The sequence below is a fragment of the Muscardinus avellanarius genome (genome assembly GCF_963383645.1).
Source record: "Muscardinus avellanarius genome assembly, chromosome: 11".
NCBI lineage: Eukaryota > Metazoa > Chordata > Mammalia > Rodentia > Gliridae > Muscardinus > Muscardinus avellanarius.
In genome coordinates, this window is record NC_137797.1 from 65,754,143 (window position 1) to 65,771,332 (window position 17,190).

General features: G+C 38.2%; 2 protein-coding genes across 2 annotated transcripts in view; one reads left to right on the forward strand and one right to left on the reverse strand.

Annotated features, from left to right (window-relative positions):
* Positions 1 to 17,190, reverse strand: part of LOC308269501 (olfactory receptor 6C74-like) — a gene marked incomplete at both ends in the record, with an annotated part of 42,237 nt that overhangs the window by 11,225 nt on the left and 13,822 nt on the right. The window lies entirely within an intron of this gene.
* Positions 11,913 to 13,037, forward strand: LOC308270298 (olfactory receptor 6C1; the record flags this gene model as incomplete). Its single annotated transcript, XM_080706110.1, has 1 exon — positions 11,913 to 13,037. Exon 1 carries the CDS (start codon positions 12,090 to 12,092, stop codon positions 13,035 to 13,037), a length of 948 nt encoding a protein of 315 aa, XP_080562236.1. The 5' UTR covers positions 11,913 to 12,089.

Genomic DNA, 17,190 nt, shown 5'->3' on the forward strand with positions numbered 1-17,190 from the left:
GCACCGGCCTTCCTCCTGGCAGGCTCTGATGCTAGCCGATGGCCCCGGCATCGGCCTCACCCCTCGGCAGGCTCTGATCCAGGCCTCCGGAGGCCTCAGTAGCGGCCTTGCTTCACGGAAGGCTCCGATGCCGGCTGCTGGCCCCGGTACTGGCCTAACCCCTCGGCAGGCTCCGATCCTGGCCTCGCTGGCCCCAGAACCGGCCTAACCCCTCGGCAGGCTCCAATCCCGGCCATGCTAGCCCTGGCACCAGTCTGACCCCTTGGCAGGCTCTGATCCCAGCCTTGGAGGCCCCACCACCGGCCTTGCCTCACGGCAGGCTCCGATCCTGGCCTCGCTGGCCCCGGCACCAGCCTAACCCCTCAGCAGGCTCTGATCCTGGCCTTGTAGGCCCCAACACTGGCCTTGCCACACGGCAGGCTCCGATCCTGGCCTTGGAGGCCCCAGCACCGGCCTGACCCCTTGGCAGGCTCTGATCCCAGCCTCGCTGGCCCCAGCACCGGCCTAACCCCTCGGCAGCCTCCGATCCCGGCCTTGGAGGCATCAATAGCGGCCTTGCCTCACGGAAGGCTCCGATGCCGGCCGCTGGTCCTGGCACCGGCCTAACCCCTCAGCAGGCTCTGACCTGGCCTTGGAGGCCCCAGCACCAGCCTTGCCTCACCACAGACTCCAATTCCGGCCTCACTGGCCCCAGCACTGGCCTAACCCCTCGGCAGGCTCCGATCCCGGCCTTGGAGGCTCCAGCACCGGCCTTGCCTCACGGCAGGCTCCTATCCCAGCTTTGCTGTGTCCATTGCCAGCCTCACCCCTCAGCAGGCTCTAATCCGAGCACCCTCTTCACCCAACCATTTGTCCCACATTCTTGAGGGTGCGTGGTGGTAGCATTCTGCCTCTGGTGTCATTACTTCAAAGGTTCCAGGTGTAATGCATCAGATCTCTGCCTCTTCTGAGTACTGGCCACTGCCGTTGCCACTGTCTCCACCATTTCAAATCTTTCCCAAGCTCTTTTTCCACTCTGAATGTTGTCCAGTGTTCCTAAGCATGTGCGATGGTAGCATTCGACCTTTGGTGTAATTTCTCCAAAAAAAAAAAAAATAATAATAAGATTGGTAGGCTCTGATTTCTGCTTCTCTTGGATACAAGTCTCCATCGCTAACGGGGAGCCTGCTTTCAGCACCCCCTTTCTCCTTGGTCTCTGCTAAAGTCTCTCTCCTTACAGGTGATGTCCAAGATTCTTAACAATGTAGAGAAGAAGCAGTCCTCCTTAGTGGGGAATTTTTCCAATAATTCCAGTTCATTTGGATAAGTTTTGTCTGCATCTCCAGTATCTTGGCATCCGCCACGGCCTCCTTGACCCCTCTCCGATATTTTCCTTATTTCGTTTTCTTTTCCTTTTTTACAGGGTCCTTCCGGGTAGAAAGGGGGTTGCCTAGGGGTGCCCCACCAGTGCCTGCCCACCCGCCCAGAGTCGGGGCCAGAGGCCCGGACCACGGGGTACTTCCGGGTGGAGAGGGGGCTGCGTAAGGGTGCCCTGCCAGTGCCTGCCCACCCACCCAGGGTCGGGGCCAGAGGCCAGGACCAGAGGGTCCTTCCGGGTGGAAAGGGGGTCACCGAAGGGTGCTCCGCCAGCGCCTGCCCACCCACCCAGGGTCGGGGCCAGAGGCCTGGACCACAGGGTCCTTCCGGGTGGGGAGGGGTCGCCTAGGGGTGCCCCACAAGGGCCTGCCCACCTGCCCAGGGTTGGGGCCAGAGGCCCGGACCCTGGAAACAATTTTTAAAATGGCTAAAATACCTGAGCTGGGCGTGGTTGCACATGCTTTTAATCTCAGCATTTGGGAGGCAGAGACAGGAGGAATGCAGTTTGCGGCCAGCCTTGGTTATTTAATGAGGTCCTTTGCAACTCAGTGAGACTCTATTTCAAAATAAAGAATAAAAAAATACGGCCTGGGAGTGTAGCTCAGAGGTATCTGAATACGGAATTTTCCAAAGGCAATATACAAAATGGCAAATAAGCATTATAAATGATGTTCAATATCATTGGTCATCAGGAAAATAAAAATTAAAACCCCAATGGTCTCCTTCTATGTATCTATTAGAATGACTAAAATTAAAAATTAAAAACTAAAAATCAAATGCTGAAAGTAGGACAATAGAGAGTCTCAGACACTATTGATAAGATATAAAATGGTAGTTTCACAAATTTTTATGATTTTAAATATATACTTACTAACAGCAAAAAAAAAAATTCCACTCCTAGTTATTTTAAGCAAGTGAAATGGAAATTTATATTTACACAAACACTTTTCTCTTAATGCGTATAACACCTTTAGTCATAGAGCATTGGGCCCACCCCAATGCTCCTCAGTAAGTGAGTAGGAAAACATCCAGTTCTGCAGCCAGACAATAGAATATTACCACCTGGTCTGGGTAGAAACCAGTTATGAATTCACAAATCACACGAGTGAAACACAAGTTAATTGCACTAAGCAAATGAATGCAGCCACAAAGGCCGTGTTTTATATGAATCCACTTTCATGACATTCTGGAATAGTAAAACTTTAAGTAGAGAAAACCAGTGTCAGTGTTGCAAAAAGGAAAAAGGGTTATCCACAAAGGAGCAGCAAGAGCCTCCGACAGGAGGAACTAAGACAGAAGGGAAAAGCACCAGACTGCACTCTGTAATCTGAGGGGGAAACCTGCTTCTCACAGTCACACAAGGCGACAGTTCTGAACTACGCTATGCTTATCAGATTTAAACAAATAAGTGTGTGTGTGTTTATGTGGTGCTGGGGATGGAACTCAGGGCAATTCTACACCCCCAGCCCCATTTATTTATTTTTTATGGTACTGGAGATGGAGTCCAGGGGCCTTTTACCTTCAAGTGACACCCTCAGCCCTACTTTTTATTCTTTTTATTTTGAAACAGGTCTCACTCTCACTTCATAGCTAAGGCTGCATGCAAACCATGATCCACCTGTCTCAGCCTCCCAAATGCTGGGAATACAAGGGTGCGCCGTCACGCCTGGCTCCAAAATACCAGGTCTCACTGAGTTGCAAAGGGCCTCACTAAATAGCTAAGGCTGTCTGCAAATCAAAATCCTCCTGTTTCAGACTCCCAAATTCTGGAGTTACAAGTGTGTGCCACTACGCCTGGTAAGTAGATATATTTTTATAACAAGAATAAGGTTCCTCCTACTAAGGAAAGGAATTATAAACTAATAAATGAGGAATGCTAGACTAAACTCCAAGACTTGAGGATTGAAATTGTAGGTATTATGAACTGATATGCATTTTACATCCAACTACCTCATTATTTATGAATTTTGTATTTCTAAATTTGTCAGCTGGATGAAGTATATTTTTAACCACTAAGTTAAAACCACTAAGTTAAAACTTGTGTTACTTCCAGTCATTTGAGGACATACCAGAGCAGAAAAAAAAATTAAATAAATACAATTGAGTTACTCATCATGCACATTGCCAGTGGAGATTAAACAAGATAAGGTTCTGCTTTGTTTCAACTCTCACACCCCAAACAAGTGCCTTTCATGATCTACTCAGTGCCAGATTTTTCACATTTTTTGCACTTTTTATTGATGATGTTGCGGTTTAAAATGGCCTCCAAGCAGAGTAAGAAAGTACTAGATAATATCTTAAGAACAAGAAGATTATAATATGACTTGCAGAGAAAATAGATGGTTTACATAAGCTTACTTCAGTTCTGAGTTTTATTTAGCGCTGCTGGTTGTGAGTTCAGTGTTAATAAATCCATAACACAGTATATCCAGAAAAAGGAACAGGAAATTCATAAATGTATATGTGACCCCTCTCCAAAAAGTTCTAAAGTAACATCTTTAGTATAGAGTGAAACTATAGAAAAGAAGAAAATAGGTAAACTTATGGATTCATTGGATAAAAACTGATTTGGGAGGAAACCATAGAGGCACCATTGTTGTGAGATTGTAAGCCAAGGAAATTTGTGGTGTGTCATCTAGGGTTAGAAATGGTAAGTGCTGTGGCTAGTGCTTGCCATCTTACATGTTTCAAAATGTGATGAGAAGTGAAAAATGTTAAGCATGATGTGAAGCAGGACCAGGAGGCTGTGGAAGAAAAATTTTAAACACCTGCTACATGTCAAACAAAAAAAATGGTTATGAAGAAGAAAAATTTTCAAGACTGACAAGACTGGTCTATGTTTAAGGGACATTGGCAATATAATATATATTAATTAATATATATTAATATATATTAAATTGTATATGACCTCTAAAACAACAAATAGTTTTACTCAGCTCTTTCTCTAAATATGCGTAATCAAATATATTGATACATTATGGATATGCACGAATTAGCACATACACATAGATTTTTATCTCTGTCTACTAACAGGTCCTAGGAAGACCTTAAAAAAAAAACAGAGTCAAATTGCAAGGAATCAAGAGTTAACCTGAAAGAACAGCCAATGGCCAAAGCTGGAGAATTTGAAAAACAAACAATATTGAGTTATAAACTAAAGAAAATGATTTATATTTATTAACACATGCTATTGCATAAAATGATGTAATGATGAATAAGAAAGATAAAAAGGGATCTTTTTTCTAAAAGAAAAATGTTAGTAAATACTGAAGAATTGAAGGAAATACAAAATAATCTGAAAAATATACTACTAACAGAGGCAGGAAAAGATCACTAGACAGTGCTAAAATTAGTGGGTAGAAATTTAAGAAGAAATTGGATTTCATAGCACCAAAATATCTTCTCCAAAACCCTGGGGACTTTTACACATTATAGAAAACTGATGAACCTAATATCCAAATGCAATGTGGATTTTAGATTTGATCCTCAGAACAAGAACAGTAATAGCTGCGTGCACGAAGGTCTCTATCACTCTGAACTACATTATGATGTGAGACTACAATGCACCAAGAAAAGTATGTTTAAAGAAAGATAGTAATAAACCAAAATAAATTCCCAAAAGTCCATATTTTAGTTAAGAGTATTATTAATATTATTGTCATCTCTATCTCTTATGGAAGCTGTTTATCATATGTTAAGTCTTTAGTGAGAAAGCATCCTTGACCAAAGAAGAAGCTATTCTCAACACTTTACTTGTTTCCATGTTGAGCTCTTCTGTTTACACTTTGAGAAACCAGCAGGTAAAACAGCACTTTAAGAATTTGGTTCAGAGAATGTCATTTTATAGAAACAAATGAAAGGACTTATTAACATGAGTAGACTCAACAAAGGAAAATGAATTTAATCCCCTTTGTCCTACATCCGTATCTCAACTACCTGGGATGCTGAGCTCATTGGCTTCAGCTTTCTTTTGACTCTCAAGGTGACTATGTTGTATCTTACTTTAGAACTCTGTTGGTTCTAGGCAATCATTGATTTACAATTCCGATTAGAAAACCAGTGGCCTTAGTACTAAATCACTTTGTTGTTTGTTCTAAGCGAAAAAGACTTATACTGTAATGACATATAGGAGTACATACATTTAACAATCTTACCCATAAATTTTCTCTTTTCTGTTATAAGCAGTTTCTTTTTAAAGATCATGAAAATATGAAATAAATATCAAGAACCAGCTTTTCTTCATGGTGTTTACAGAATCTGGTTAGTTCTTCCTCTTACTCTTCTGAGAACTTTAGTAGTTTTTCTCCTTTGAAGTAATTTAAAGTTCATAGGATTATTTATTTCCTCATTATCCTGAGTGTATGTGTTATATCTAACTTTATGTTTTTCTTGTTTCTCAGTGCTTGCTCTTGAAAATACAAAAACGATGAATATTTAGGTAGTATAGTTGCACTATTACTTTTATGCAACCTGGAAATCTGAAGAAAAAAAATTCCCAAGTAATGATATTATTCTGTAAAGAGCACTTATTTTATGCCATATTTTGGACTAGGTTTGTTCTATACCATATTTTTATTATATTTTCAGAGATGCCGGACAAAATAGACTTGGTTATGACCTTTTTAAATGGGTAAATCTATGATCAGAAAAAAATGAGTAATCGAACTAAGATCTTTAAGCAACATTATAGCCTGATTTAGAAAACAAGCAAACAAAGAAAAAACCATTTTTCTTGCATAGCTTTTGCTAATAGCCTGCATGATGTCTTAGGCTATTTTCAGTCACGTCTTATCTGGGTGAGAGTATATATTTGTAGTGTCATAAGGGAAAGTACTAAGTTCTAACCTTAGTCTTGTTATAATATTAATCTACCAAAATAAGAAACTTTTTAACTGCTCTTGTTATTGAGTAACAGTGAGAAAGAAAAATGTATAAAGTGTGGCAGTAAATTCTTAGAGGAAGGCACATTAAAAATAATGGAGATGATCATTGCCAACTATTACCATGTATGGGGGAGGAAACGGGTGGGATGTGGAGGGTAAGACATCAAATGAAGTGTGGGTATGTGAATGTATCACTTTGAATCTTGCTATGATGTATAATTACAATGCACCAATAAAAGTATAAACATAAAATAATGGAGGTAATGAATGCATTTAGTATAATGTAGTAGATGCCCAGTTTGAAAAATGTCATAGAGCATGTGCAGAGTTCCCCATTAGGAACTGAGACTCCGTATTTAGTGCTTATCCCCATCCCCAGAAAACAATGGCAAGAAGAAATAAAACTTCACACTGGGTGTTGTTATTTATTGTTATTTCCTTCTTCTTCTCAGTGGACACTTGTCCCCTAGGCTTTCTTTTCCACCTTTAATGCTAATGTGTATTATGCTCTATATTCCTTTGAGTTTTATGTACATTCTTCTGGCTATTTTGATTCACTGAATTAGTCCCCAGAGTCAGTAGCACAGAGAGTGGATAAAACATTAAATAACTCATGTTATGTAAAATCTAGGTAGAAACTATGCCATATAATTACAAAACACCTTCTGGTATTTTTTTTCTATTTTATGTTTTTGCTTCTTCCTCATTCTCCATAATTTAAAAATATATCCACTCTTGATACATAAAAAATCAAGACAAAAAACATTAACAATAAAGAACAAACTAGTTCACTGGAAGAGAAAGGGAATGCTTTCAGCAAAGCTGGTCTCCATGGATTACAACAGGAGCAACGGCTAATGTTTTACTATTCCAGCATTCTGGGTGTTAGGGAAGCTCTGTGAAAATCAGAGGTAAGTGCAGAAGGCACTGGGAGAGCCTCAAGTGTCAGTGTTGACTCAATACTTGACAGATAAAATTTTACTCAAGCTTAGTAGGACATACTGGGGTTATAGATTGAAAATTGACGTATAAAATATATAAAATGGCAATTATGTTTTGTTTTATGAAATCAATGTATCCATTTCTATTAATTAAAAGGAGGAAAATTTTATCTTTGTGCCTCTGTGTTTTTAATTAAATTCAGACTATGTTGTACTGTGTTTAAGACTATAGTTTTAGGTAGTCTGAGATTATATTTGACATTTGCCAGCTGTGCAAACTAATGGAAGTTACATGTCTCTCTGAGCTTCCATGCTTCTTATTGGAATAAGGTAATAATTTCATAAGTATATTATTAGAGAAAAATGAGATAAAATATAAAAGTTTCTAGTTGTTGGAATTAATAATATTACTACCATAAAGTTTTAAATTAATTCTATTCTTGACAAAGTAAATGAAATAAAATAATTGATAGCATTATTCTTGGGGCTTAAGCACCATAAGATTAATGAAGCACATTTATTTACATAATTTTATTAAATTATACAATTTTATTTATTTATGAAATTTTATTAAACTGTTGAAATTCATTTTAAGCAGAGAAACTGAAGCTAAATAAATTAAGTTTGTGACTCTTCCAAAGTCACAAATTTGGTAAATGGCCCATTGGATCTTTAATCTATTATTTTTAATTAATTAATTAATTATATTCATTTATTTATTTATTTGTGGGTCTGGGGATGGAACCCAAGGGCATTTGACCTCCGGGCTACACCCCCTGCTCTGTTTTTTTATTCTTTATTTTGAAACAGGGTCTTACTGAGTTGCAGAGTGCCTCACTAAGTAGCTGAGGCTGTCTGCGAACTGTGATCCTCCGGTCTCAGCCTCCCAAATGCTGGGATTACAAGCGTGCGCCACCATGCCCGACTTAATCTATCCTTTTTTAATGGCAAATCCTCTATTATACTAAATTTACCTTATAATGTCGTAAATAATAAACTATTAGTGTTTTGATATGAATTTCTGTTTGTGGTGCTAGGGATTGAACTCAGGAGCATTAAGATAAATCCTCAGCCCTATTTTATTTATACTTTATATTAACATCTCACTAAGTTATTAAGGTTCTCACTAAGTTGAGACTGGTCTCAAACTGTTATCTTCCTGTCTCATCCTCTCAAGTACTGGGATTAGAGGCATGTGCCACCATATCCAGCTCCATATGATTTTTTTTATCATTAATTTATTTCCTTTTCCTTTTTTGTAGAAATTATAAGTGACTACTTAATGAATTGAAAATATGAGGTTTTGAGTGGACATTTACCATAAGCCCTTACAGCTATAAGTGTTAGTATTAATAAATTTTTTCTTAAACATGTTTTGATAATGTATGCTATTGTGAATTGTGCAGCTATTAACACAAATATGCATGCATCGCTGTGCTATTTGGGATTTAATTATTTTGAAAAGACAGTATCAGTATGTTACTATAGAAACATCAGTTTTGGTACTGAAATGTAATCTTATTTGATGAGATGGTACTTTGTAGCTTCAATGTGTTAAGAAAAACTCAAGGTTTTAATAAAAAACAAACAGATAAAGTAAGAGTGATGTTGCTAGGGCATGAGCAAAGCAAATTGAAAGGATGAGTTGTAAAGAAATGTTAGAAAAGTAATTTAGAAAAAAGTTTTATGATGTTTTATTTACATTTATATATCAACTAATCTGGTTTTTCTTTATATATACTTTGTTTTGAATTTACTCAATATAGGAAATTTGGTCCAAGTAAGCAAACACTCCTTTTAATGTAATTACTATGGTGAAGTGCACAAAACCTAAGTACGATCCATGCTGGAATATAGCACACAGGAGAAACTATGCCTCGTGGTGGCTGTGATCTCACAACAAACTTGACATTAATTAACTAGACAATGTTACTGTTAAGTATACCAGGTACTGGAATACCTTTACATAGCTTTGAAGACAAAACTCATCCTAACTTTTGAGAATGCAGCATAAGGAAGGAATTCACATATTTCACCAGATAAATGTGGTGCATTGGGAAGAATGAGTCAAAGCATCTTATGAAATGTATTTCTGAGCATTATACCTAGTATCATGCAAGGAGATGATCGGGGTGTCATTACACTGTGCTACTCACAATGCCAGATTATATGTACATGTGTGTGTGTGTGTGTGTGTGTGTGTGTGTGTGTGTGTGTAGCAAGCTTCACAAGCACTTTCAGAGAAGTTATTACTAGTGAGGATCAGAAAAACAAACTGGCAGATGGGTGGGAATGTTGACGTGCTATGAACATCTACTGTATCTAAAAGCAGTGATCACATCATGGCTGGCGATGGGAGGAGCAGTGTGCATGTGTGTGTGTGTGTGTGTGTGTGTGTGTGTGTGTATAGGGTGCAGGAGGTAGAAAAAGTAATGGGATAAACCAGGATCATGTAGACAAGTTATAACTAAGAATCACTGCCCAAATGTGATAATTATGGCACAACCAGATAATTCTCAATTTTTTTGATGTTGTTATCATTCTTGTATAACCCTCTTGGTGTTAAATGTTTTTATCATGCCAGATGTGATTGTCCATGCCTGTAAACCCAGTACTTGGGAGGTCAAGACAGGAGGATTGAAGGTATGAGGCCAGCCTCAGCAATTTACTGAGGCCCGCAGCAATTTAGTGAAACCCTGTTTCAAAAAAAAAAAAAAAAAAATAGGGCTGAGAATGTAGCTCAGAGGTAGAATACTTCTGGGTTCAATCCCTAGGACCAAAAAAGAATTAGTTGTTACTATTTATCTAAGACACTGGCCTTGTACACAAGACACTATCCTAATTCCAAAGAGTTTTCAACTCAGTGATTAATGAACATTTTTCCCATAGAACACATTTTATATAGCTTTCATTAAATGTCAAGCAGTTTTCTAAGTATTTCAAATGTGTTAACTTATGTAATGGTTACACGTAAGCCCAGCATGGGGGCACATGCCTATAATCCTACCACTTCAGAGGCTGAGATAGAAAGATCACAGGTTTGAGACTAGTCTCATTAACTTAGCCCAACCTTCAGCAAGTTAGGGAGACCCTTTATCAAAACAAAAGTAAAAGAAGCTCGGGTTGTAGCTCAGATGTAGGCTTTCCTTGGTTCAATTCCCAGGACCAAAAATTTAAAATACCCACAATTATCCTATGAGTTTTACTTGTAAACAGAAGAAATTGTATGTATATAGACAAGGAGACTGGTAACACAGAGGATTAAATGAATTTCAGACCTAGAAAGTGGATTGAATTCAAAAGTAGATATCCTCACTTTTTTTTGAAAATAAGTATTGCAATATTATTTAAACCTTTTTTTAAAATAAAAGAATTAAAACTTAAAAAAACATAAATTGATAAAACTATTTAAACAAGCTTCTATGGAGAATAATCCTCAAATACTAATAATAAAAATGATGCTTGTTATTTTCACTAGAAAGCAAAAAAGATCATAAAGATCATAGAGGTCAGATCTCTATGCTAGGCTAACATATTGTAAAACTTTGCAAGAGATTCATGTGAAATCGACTTTAGGTCTAGGCCTTCCACTCTACATTATTTTCGTCTTTCTCCCTCTATCCCTGACCCTGAAGTTACTCATGGCAATGGTTTAAGTAATTCTGACTCCCATTGAGGTAGTAGGAGGAGTTGAAACAGTCAAAGAAGATTAATAACCATGTTAGATGCTAAGAACAAAACAATGTCGTATAAAAAGTAAAATGTCTTTCCAATTTGGGACCATTTTCCTAAATTTTTATAAGTTTAAAAGTTAAACTTTTACTTAAAGGGAAATTTGTGTAGAGATTGGAGCAATGACTCAAATGTGATTCTAACTGGGAAGAAATTTCGCAAAAAAGCCTCTGAAGGCAAGAAGTAGCTTTTGACATCAAGAAAGTCATGTTGCACACTCCTGCTCTCCTTCAAGTTGTATGGGACCAACCTAGCTAGTTAGCTAGTTGTTTTTTATTCAAACATATTAATTGTAACTATTAATAATATTCAGTGTTAGGTTTACATAGATGCATACAGCATGAATCGATATCCAAACATTCTTCTTCAACACTTCCCCTCCCACCCCACTCTTTCCAATCCCCAGTAATTACTATTATACTTTCAGGTTGACTTTTTTAGTTTCCACATATGAGAAAAAAACATGTGACACTTGTGTTTCTGTCTCTGAATTCTTTCACTTAACATAGTGTCCTCCAATTCTATCCATTTTATGGCAAATAATTTCATTGTTTTTTATGGCTGAATAAATTCCATTGTGTTTATATGCCATATTTTGTTTTTCCATTTATCTGTTGATGAGCACCTAGTCAGATTCCATATCTTAGTTACTGTGAGTATTGCCACAGTAAACATGGGCATGCAGATATTTCTTTGCTTTGCTGACCTCATTTCCATTGAATATATACTCAGGTGTGGGGTGGCTGAATCATTTTGTGGTTCTAGTTTTAGATTTTTGAGAACCAGCAGACTCTTTTCCATAGTGGCTATAATAACTTCCATTCCTACTGGCTGTGTCTCAGAGTTCCTCTTTATCTACATACTCATCAGAATTTGCTGTGTGTGTATGTGTTTATACGTTGTTAGGTAGATTTAAATTTCCCCTTTAGGGCTGGGATGTAGCTCAGTGGCAAAGTGCTTGCCTGGCAAGTGCACTGCCCTGGGTTCGATCCCAGTCCAAAAAAAAAAAAAAAAAGACTAAAAATTTTAAAAATTACATTTCCCCTTTGGTGGAAATGGCATACTGGTTCGGCAAAATTCCAACTCTGTACTTGGATATTGATTAATCCTCAGTGTTGGATCTTTGTGCTTTGTTTTATAGGATTGGTGAGAAGAAAAGAAAACCAGCAATCAAAGAATGAGAAACCACACAAAAATAACAGAGTTTATCCTCCTGGGATTGTCAGACGACCCCAAGCTGCAGGCTGTGCTATTGGTCTTCCTCTTCCTCACCTACATGCTCAGCATCACTGGGAACCTGACCATCATCGCCCTCACCCTGCTGGATTCGCACCTCCAGACCCCCATGTATTTCCTTCTCAGGAATTTCTCCCTGTTAGAGGTTTCCTTCACAACGGTCACTATACCCAAGTTCCTGGGCACCATTATTTCAGGAGATAAATCCATTTCCTTTAACAACTGCATAGCTCAGCTGTTTTTCTTCATTCTCCTGGGGGTGGCTGAGTTTTACCTTCTGGCTGCCATGTCCTATGATCGTTACGTTGCCATCTGCAAGCCTCTGCACTACCTGACCATCATGAATCGGAAGGTGTGCAGCATGCTGGTCTTTGCTTCCTGGCTGGCTTCCTTCTTAATCATCTTCCCTGCTCTCATGTTGCTCTTGCAACTTGACTACTGTAGGTCCAATATTATTGACCATTTTACTTGTGATTATTTCCCCCTGCTCCAGCTTTCTTGCTCAGACACAAAATTCCTAGAGCTCATGGGGTTTTCCTGTGCTGTGTTTACTCTCATGTTCACTTTGGCATTAATATTTCTGTCCTATGCATACATCATCAGAACGATTTTGAAGATTCCTTCTATTAGTCAGAGGACAAAAGCCTTTTCCACGTGTTCCTCTCACATGATAGTCATCTCCATCTCTTATGGTAGCTGCATTTTTATGTACATTAAACCCTCAGCAAGGGAGAGGGTGTCTCTGAGCAAAGGAGTTGCTGTGCTGAACACCTCGGTAGCCCCTATGCTGAACCCTTTTATTTACAGCCTAAGGAATCAGCAAGTCAAGAGAGCCTTCATAAACATGGCCAGGAAGACTGTATTTTTCACATGTGGTATCATGAATTAGAAGCACATTGGACAATAATTTGAAATATAAGAATGAAATTTCAACAGCCCATGCAAATCATCATTGTCCTTTTTTGTCATCCTTGTTCTTTCATTTTTTTTCTAACAAAAAACATGTTAAAAATATTTCTCATCCAAGCCGGGCGTGGTGGCACATGCTTGTAATCCCAGCACTTGGGAAGCTGAGACAGGAGGATCACACAGGTTTGAAGCCAGCCTCAGCTACTTAGAGAAGATCTTGGCAACTAGTGAGACCCTGTTTCCAAATAAATTATAAAATAGGGCTGAGGTATATAGCCCAGAGGTAGAAATCCCCTGGGTTCCAACCCCCAGCACCACACACATACACACACAAAAATATGTCTCATCCATTAAGTAACTTTTCTAATTTCTTTCTGATACCTCATTCTTTTGGCATGTGGTTATCACATCTTCGACTAAAATAGTGTGTGTGTGTGTGTGTGTGTGTGTGTGTGTGTGTGTGTGTGTATGGGGATTTAATCAATGGGCATTCTACATCTAGACTTTCCTCTCTTTTCATTTTGAAACAGGGTCTTGATAGATTGATGAGAATCTTGCTGTTTCTAAAGCTGTTCTCAAACCTGTGACTCTCCTTTCTCAGCTTTCCAAGTATTGGAATTACAGGCACGTGCCAGCTTATTTTACAAAGAATATTGCATTTTGAAATTTGTTCAGAAAAAAATTATTCCCCCAAATATGAGCAACACCTTATAAATATCATATAAATATTGATCAATTCATCATACTAAATATATATGAGAACATATTTTTGTGATTTATTTATTTTGTATTAGAGATATTTCCTTTGCTGTCTGGTGTTTTATTTAGGAAATATTTTCAAATGTTTTGTAATTGAAAGAAAAAAGCATAATGCACACAACACTTGGTAAACCCTTCTCCATTTTCCAGCCTGCTGCAGACCATCAAGAGTTAAATTTGTGAGGTCAGTTAGACTGTCTCAGTAACTGACACAATGAGCTGTGGAGAGCAGAATTTCTGCACAAATGATTGTATAAAGGTCCCGATATCAGACATGAGCCCAGATGGACATTCCTTTACACTGTTCCTTTATAATGTATTTGTCCTTGATGTATGCTGAGAATTGCCCTTTTTTTCCAAATTACAAGTTACTTTCTGCATATCCCAAGGTTGGCATTAACAGATGTTTTGTTTAAACTTAACTAGTAAAAGAGGCTTCTGTGAAGAGACTTGCAGGAGTAGCAGAAAAGTAGTAGAGAAATGTGCTCTACTTTTTTCTCCAGCTTCCCCATAAATAAATAATAAATATTTAAACTAAACTTTATTTAAGACTAAGTCTACTTGTGAGGACACACATAAGCTAAATTGTTTGTGGCTACTAAGAAGAAATCTGTGACACACCACTTTTTCCTCCTTCCCCAATTCCCAGTGCATAATATTGTGATTGGCATTGATTTGCATATGTATAGCATGTTTATTGAAATGTTTCCCTCTTCAAGTATTCTTACCCCTCCCTCCTAACTCAGTTAGGCCCCCTCCCTCACTCCAATAAAGTTTCTCCTCCTGTGTCAGGAATCCCTCCAGTGCCCTAATTTCTCCCTAGCTTCCACATATAAGGAAAAACATCTGACCTTTCATGTTTTGTGACTGATTAATCTCACTTAGCATAATATTCTCCATTTCCAGCAATATCCCTGCAAATGACATAATTTTGTTCTTTATGACTGAGTAGAATTCCATTGTATTATAGCCCATAATTTTGTAATGAATTAATCTATTGATAGAGACCTAAACCGGCTTCATAGTTTGGAAATTATAAATTGTGATTTAACAAACATAGATAGTCATGCAATACTAAATTTAAAAACCAAGAAATAGATCTGGAGTTGTAGCTTGAAGACAGAGCACTTGCCTAGCATGTGTAAGGCCCTGGTTTTGATCCCCTGCATTAAAAAAGTCAATAAATTAAATTATTTTTGTGGTACTAAGGATGGAACCCAATGGCATTCTACCTCCGAACTACACCCACTGCCCTATTTTTTATTCTTTATTTTGAAACAGGGTCTCACTGAGTTGCAAAGGGCCACACTAAGTAGTAGCTGAGGCTGGCCAAGAACTGTGATCCTCCTGCTTCAGCCTCCCAAATGCTGAGATTACAAGCATGCACCACCACACCTGGCAATAAATTAAAAATTTTAAGGTTGAAAATAAAAAGTAGCTGGGCACACTGGTGCATACTATAATCCCAGCAACTCATGAAGCTGAGGCTGGATGCCAGCTTCAGAAACTTAGTGAGACCTTGTCTCAAAATATAAAACAAAAAGGGATAGGGATGTAGCTTTGTGGTAGAATGCCCATAGATTAAATCCTCAGTACTGTAATATATATATGTTAAAATCCAAGAAACATTACTTGTTGATCACTATAGTTTGATACAATCATGTAAGTTTCCTATCAACAAAAAAGTATAGGCTATTAACAATATATACTGTAGGTATAGGTGCCAGATAAACCTTCATATATCTAAATACTATAATCTCTTAATAGATGTATAGGTATATACATATATAAATATATACATACATATAAATATACCTATATATACATGCAAACATGATTAACACATGGTATAGAAAATAGTGAAAAATGAACATTATATATTTTGGAGAGTAAACTTTCTGAATATCAGGGATATATATATTTATATATATGTATATAATATATATATGTATATATGTATATATGTATATATGTATATATAATATATATGTGTATGTATAACTTTCTGAATATCAGGGATATATATATATATGTATATGTATATGTATATGTATATGTGTATATATATATATATATATATATATATATATATATATTTAAAATTCGTCTTTAGGAGACTTCTGGGAAGATGGCAACCAAGAAAAGAAGCATTTGCAAGTCCTGCTAACACTCGATCTCTATTGCCACAAAATCAGTGCCTTTCATAGCCAGAAAACACTATCAGCAGAGGAATAAAAACTGTAAGTACAAGGGTCAGAGAAAAACAAGACTAGAAGAACAACCAGAGACCAGAAAAGATACCAGCCTGCATTGTGGCGGTGGGGGCTGCACTGACCCAAGCTTGTTTCACAGCACCAGGCTCCAGAAAGGAAAGGTAAACAAGGAGCTGAAGTGAACATTAAGGTATAATTCAGCAGTTCTTTCAGTGCAAAGAACATCTAAAACTCTCAGTGACCAAGCTCATCATGCCCTCCAGGGATTCAGAACGGAGCTCAAAACCAGAAAAGAAATACACCAGCCTCAGGGCCAAGGGTGTGGCAGTAGTGCCAAGTTGCCAGCAGCAGCAGCAGCAGCAAGTTCACCATGCCTCTGAGAGCTCCAGATCAGTGCTCACAACAACCATAAGCAAAATTGCGGCCCCTAAAGGAGAAATCCCAACACTGAAGCCCCAGGGACTTGCACAGCTTTGTAATCTCCCTGGGTCTGAGATTTTACAGTTCAACCCAGTAAAGGAGTAGTGGTAGCAGAGATGCCACACCATAGTCGCAGCTCCCCATGGGAAAACATGCAGCCTGGCACCCCCACAGCCTCAATTAACTGGCTAGGTCTGAGACTTTGTGATACAACCCAGTAAAGGAGTAGTGGCAGCTGAGATTATGACAAAAATGAGATCCAGAACATCCTAAGTGAAGTCGTGGTGACCCGGGGAAGAACCCAGAGAAGGCACAAACTTCTGAAATCATGGGAAAGGAACAACAATGGAGCAATGAGATATCACAACCCCACAATATCAGAACCTGATAACAGAAATTCAGAGATTTCCAGAAGATCAAATCAGGAATATAACTGTAGAAATAATAAAGGACCTTTGAAAGAATTTAGAGTCTGAAAAAAATAAAGGATTCAATCCTTGAATTAAAGGCATCAATTCAAACTATAAACAACTGATTAGACCACATGGAGAATAGAATCTCGCTCCTAGAAGATGATCACTCAAAAAACAAATGCATAATTTATAACTTAGAACAAAAAAATCACAGCAGCAATTTGGCATTGAAGAAATATGGGCCCATTTTAAGAGAGCTAACCTAAGAATAATCAGAATAGAGGAGGGAAAAGAAGGTGAAACCAAAGTGATCAATAATCTCTTCAAA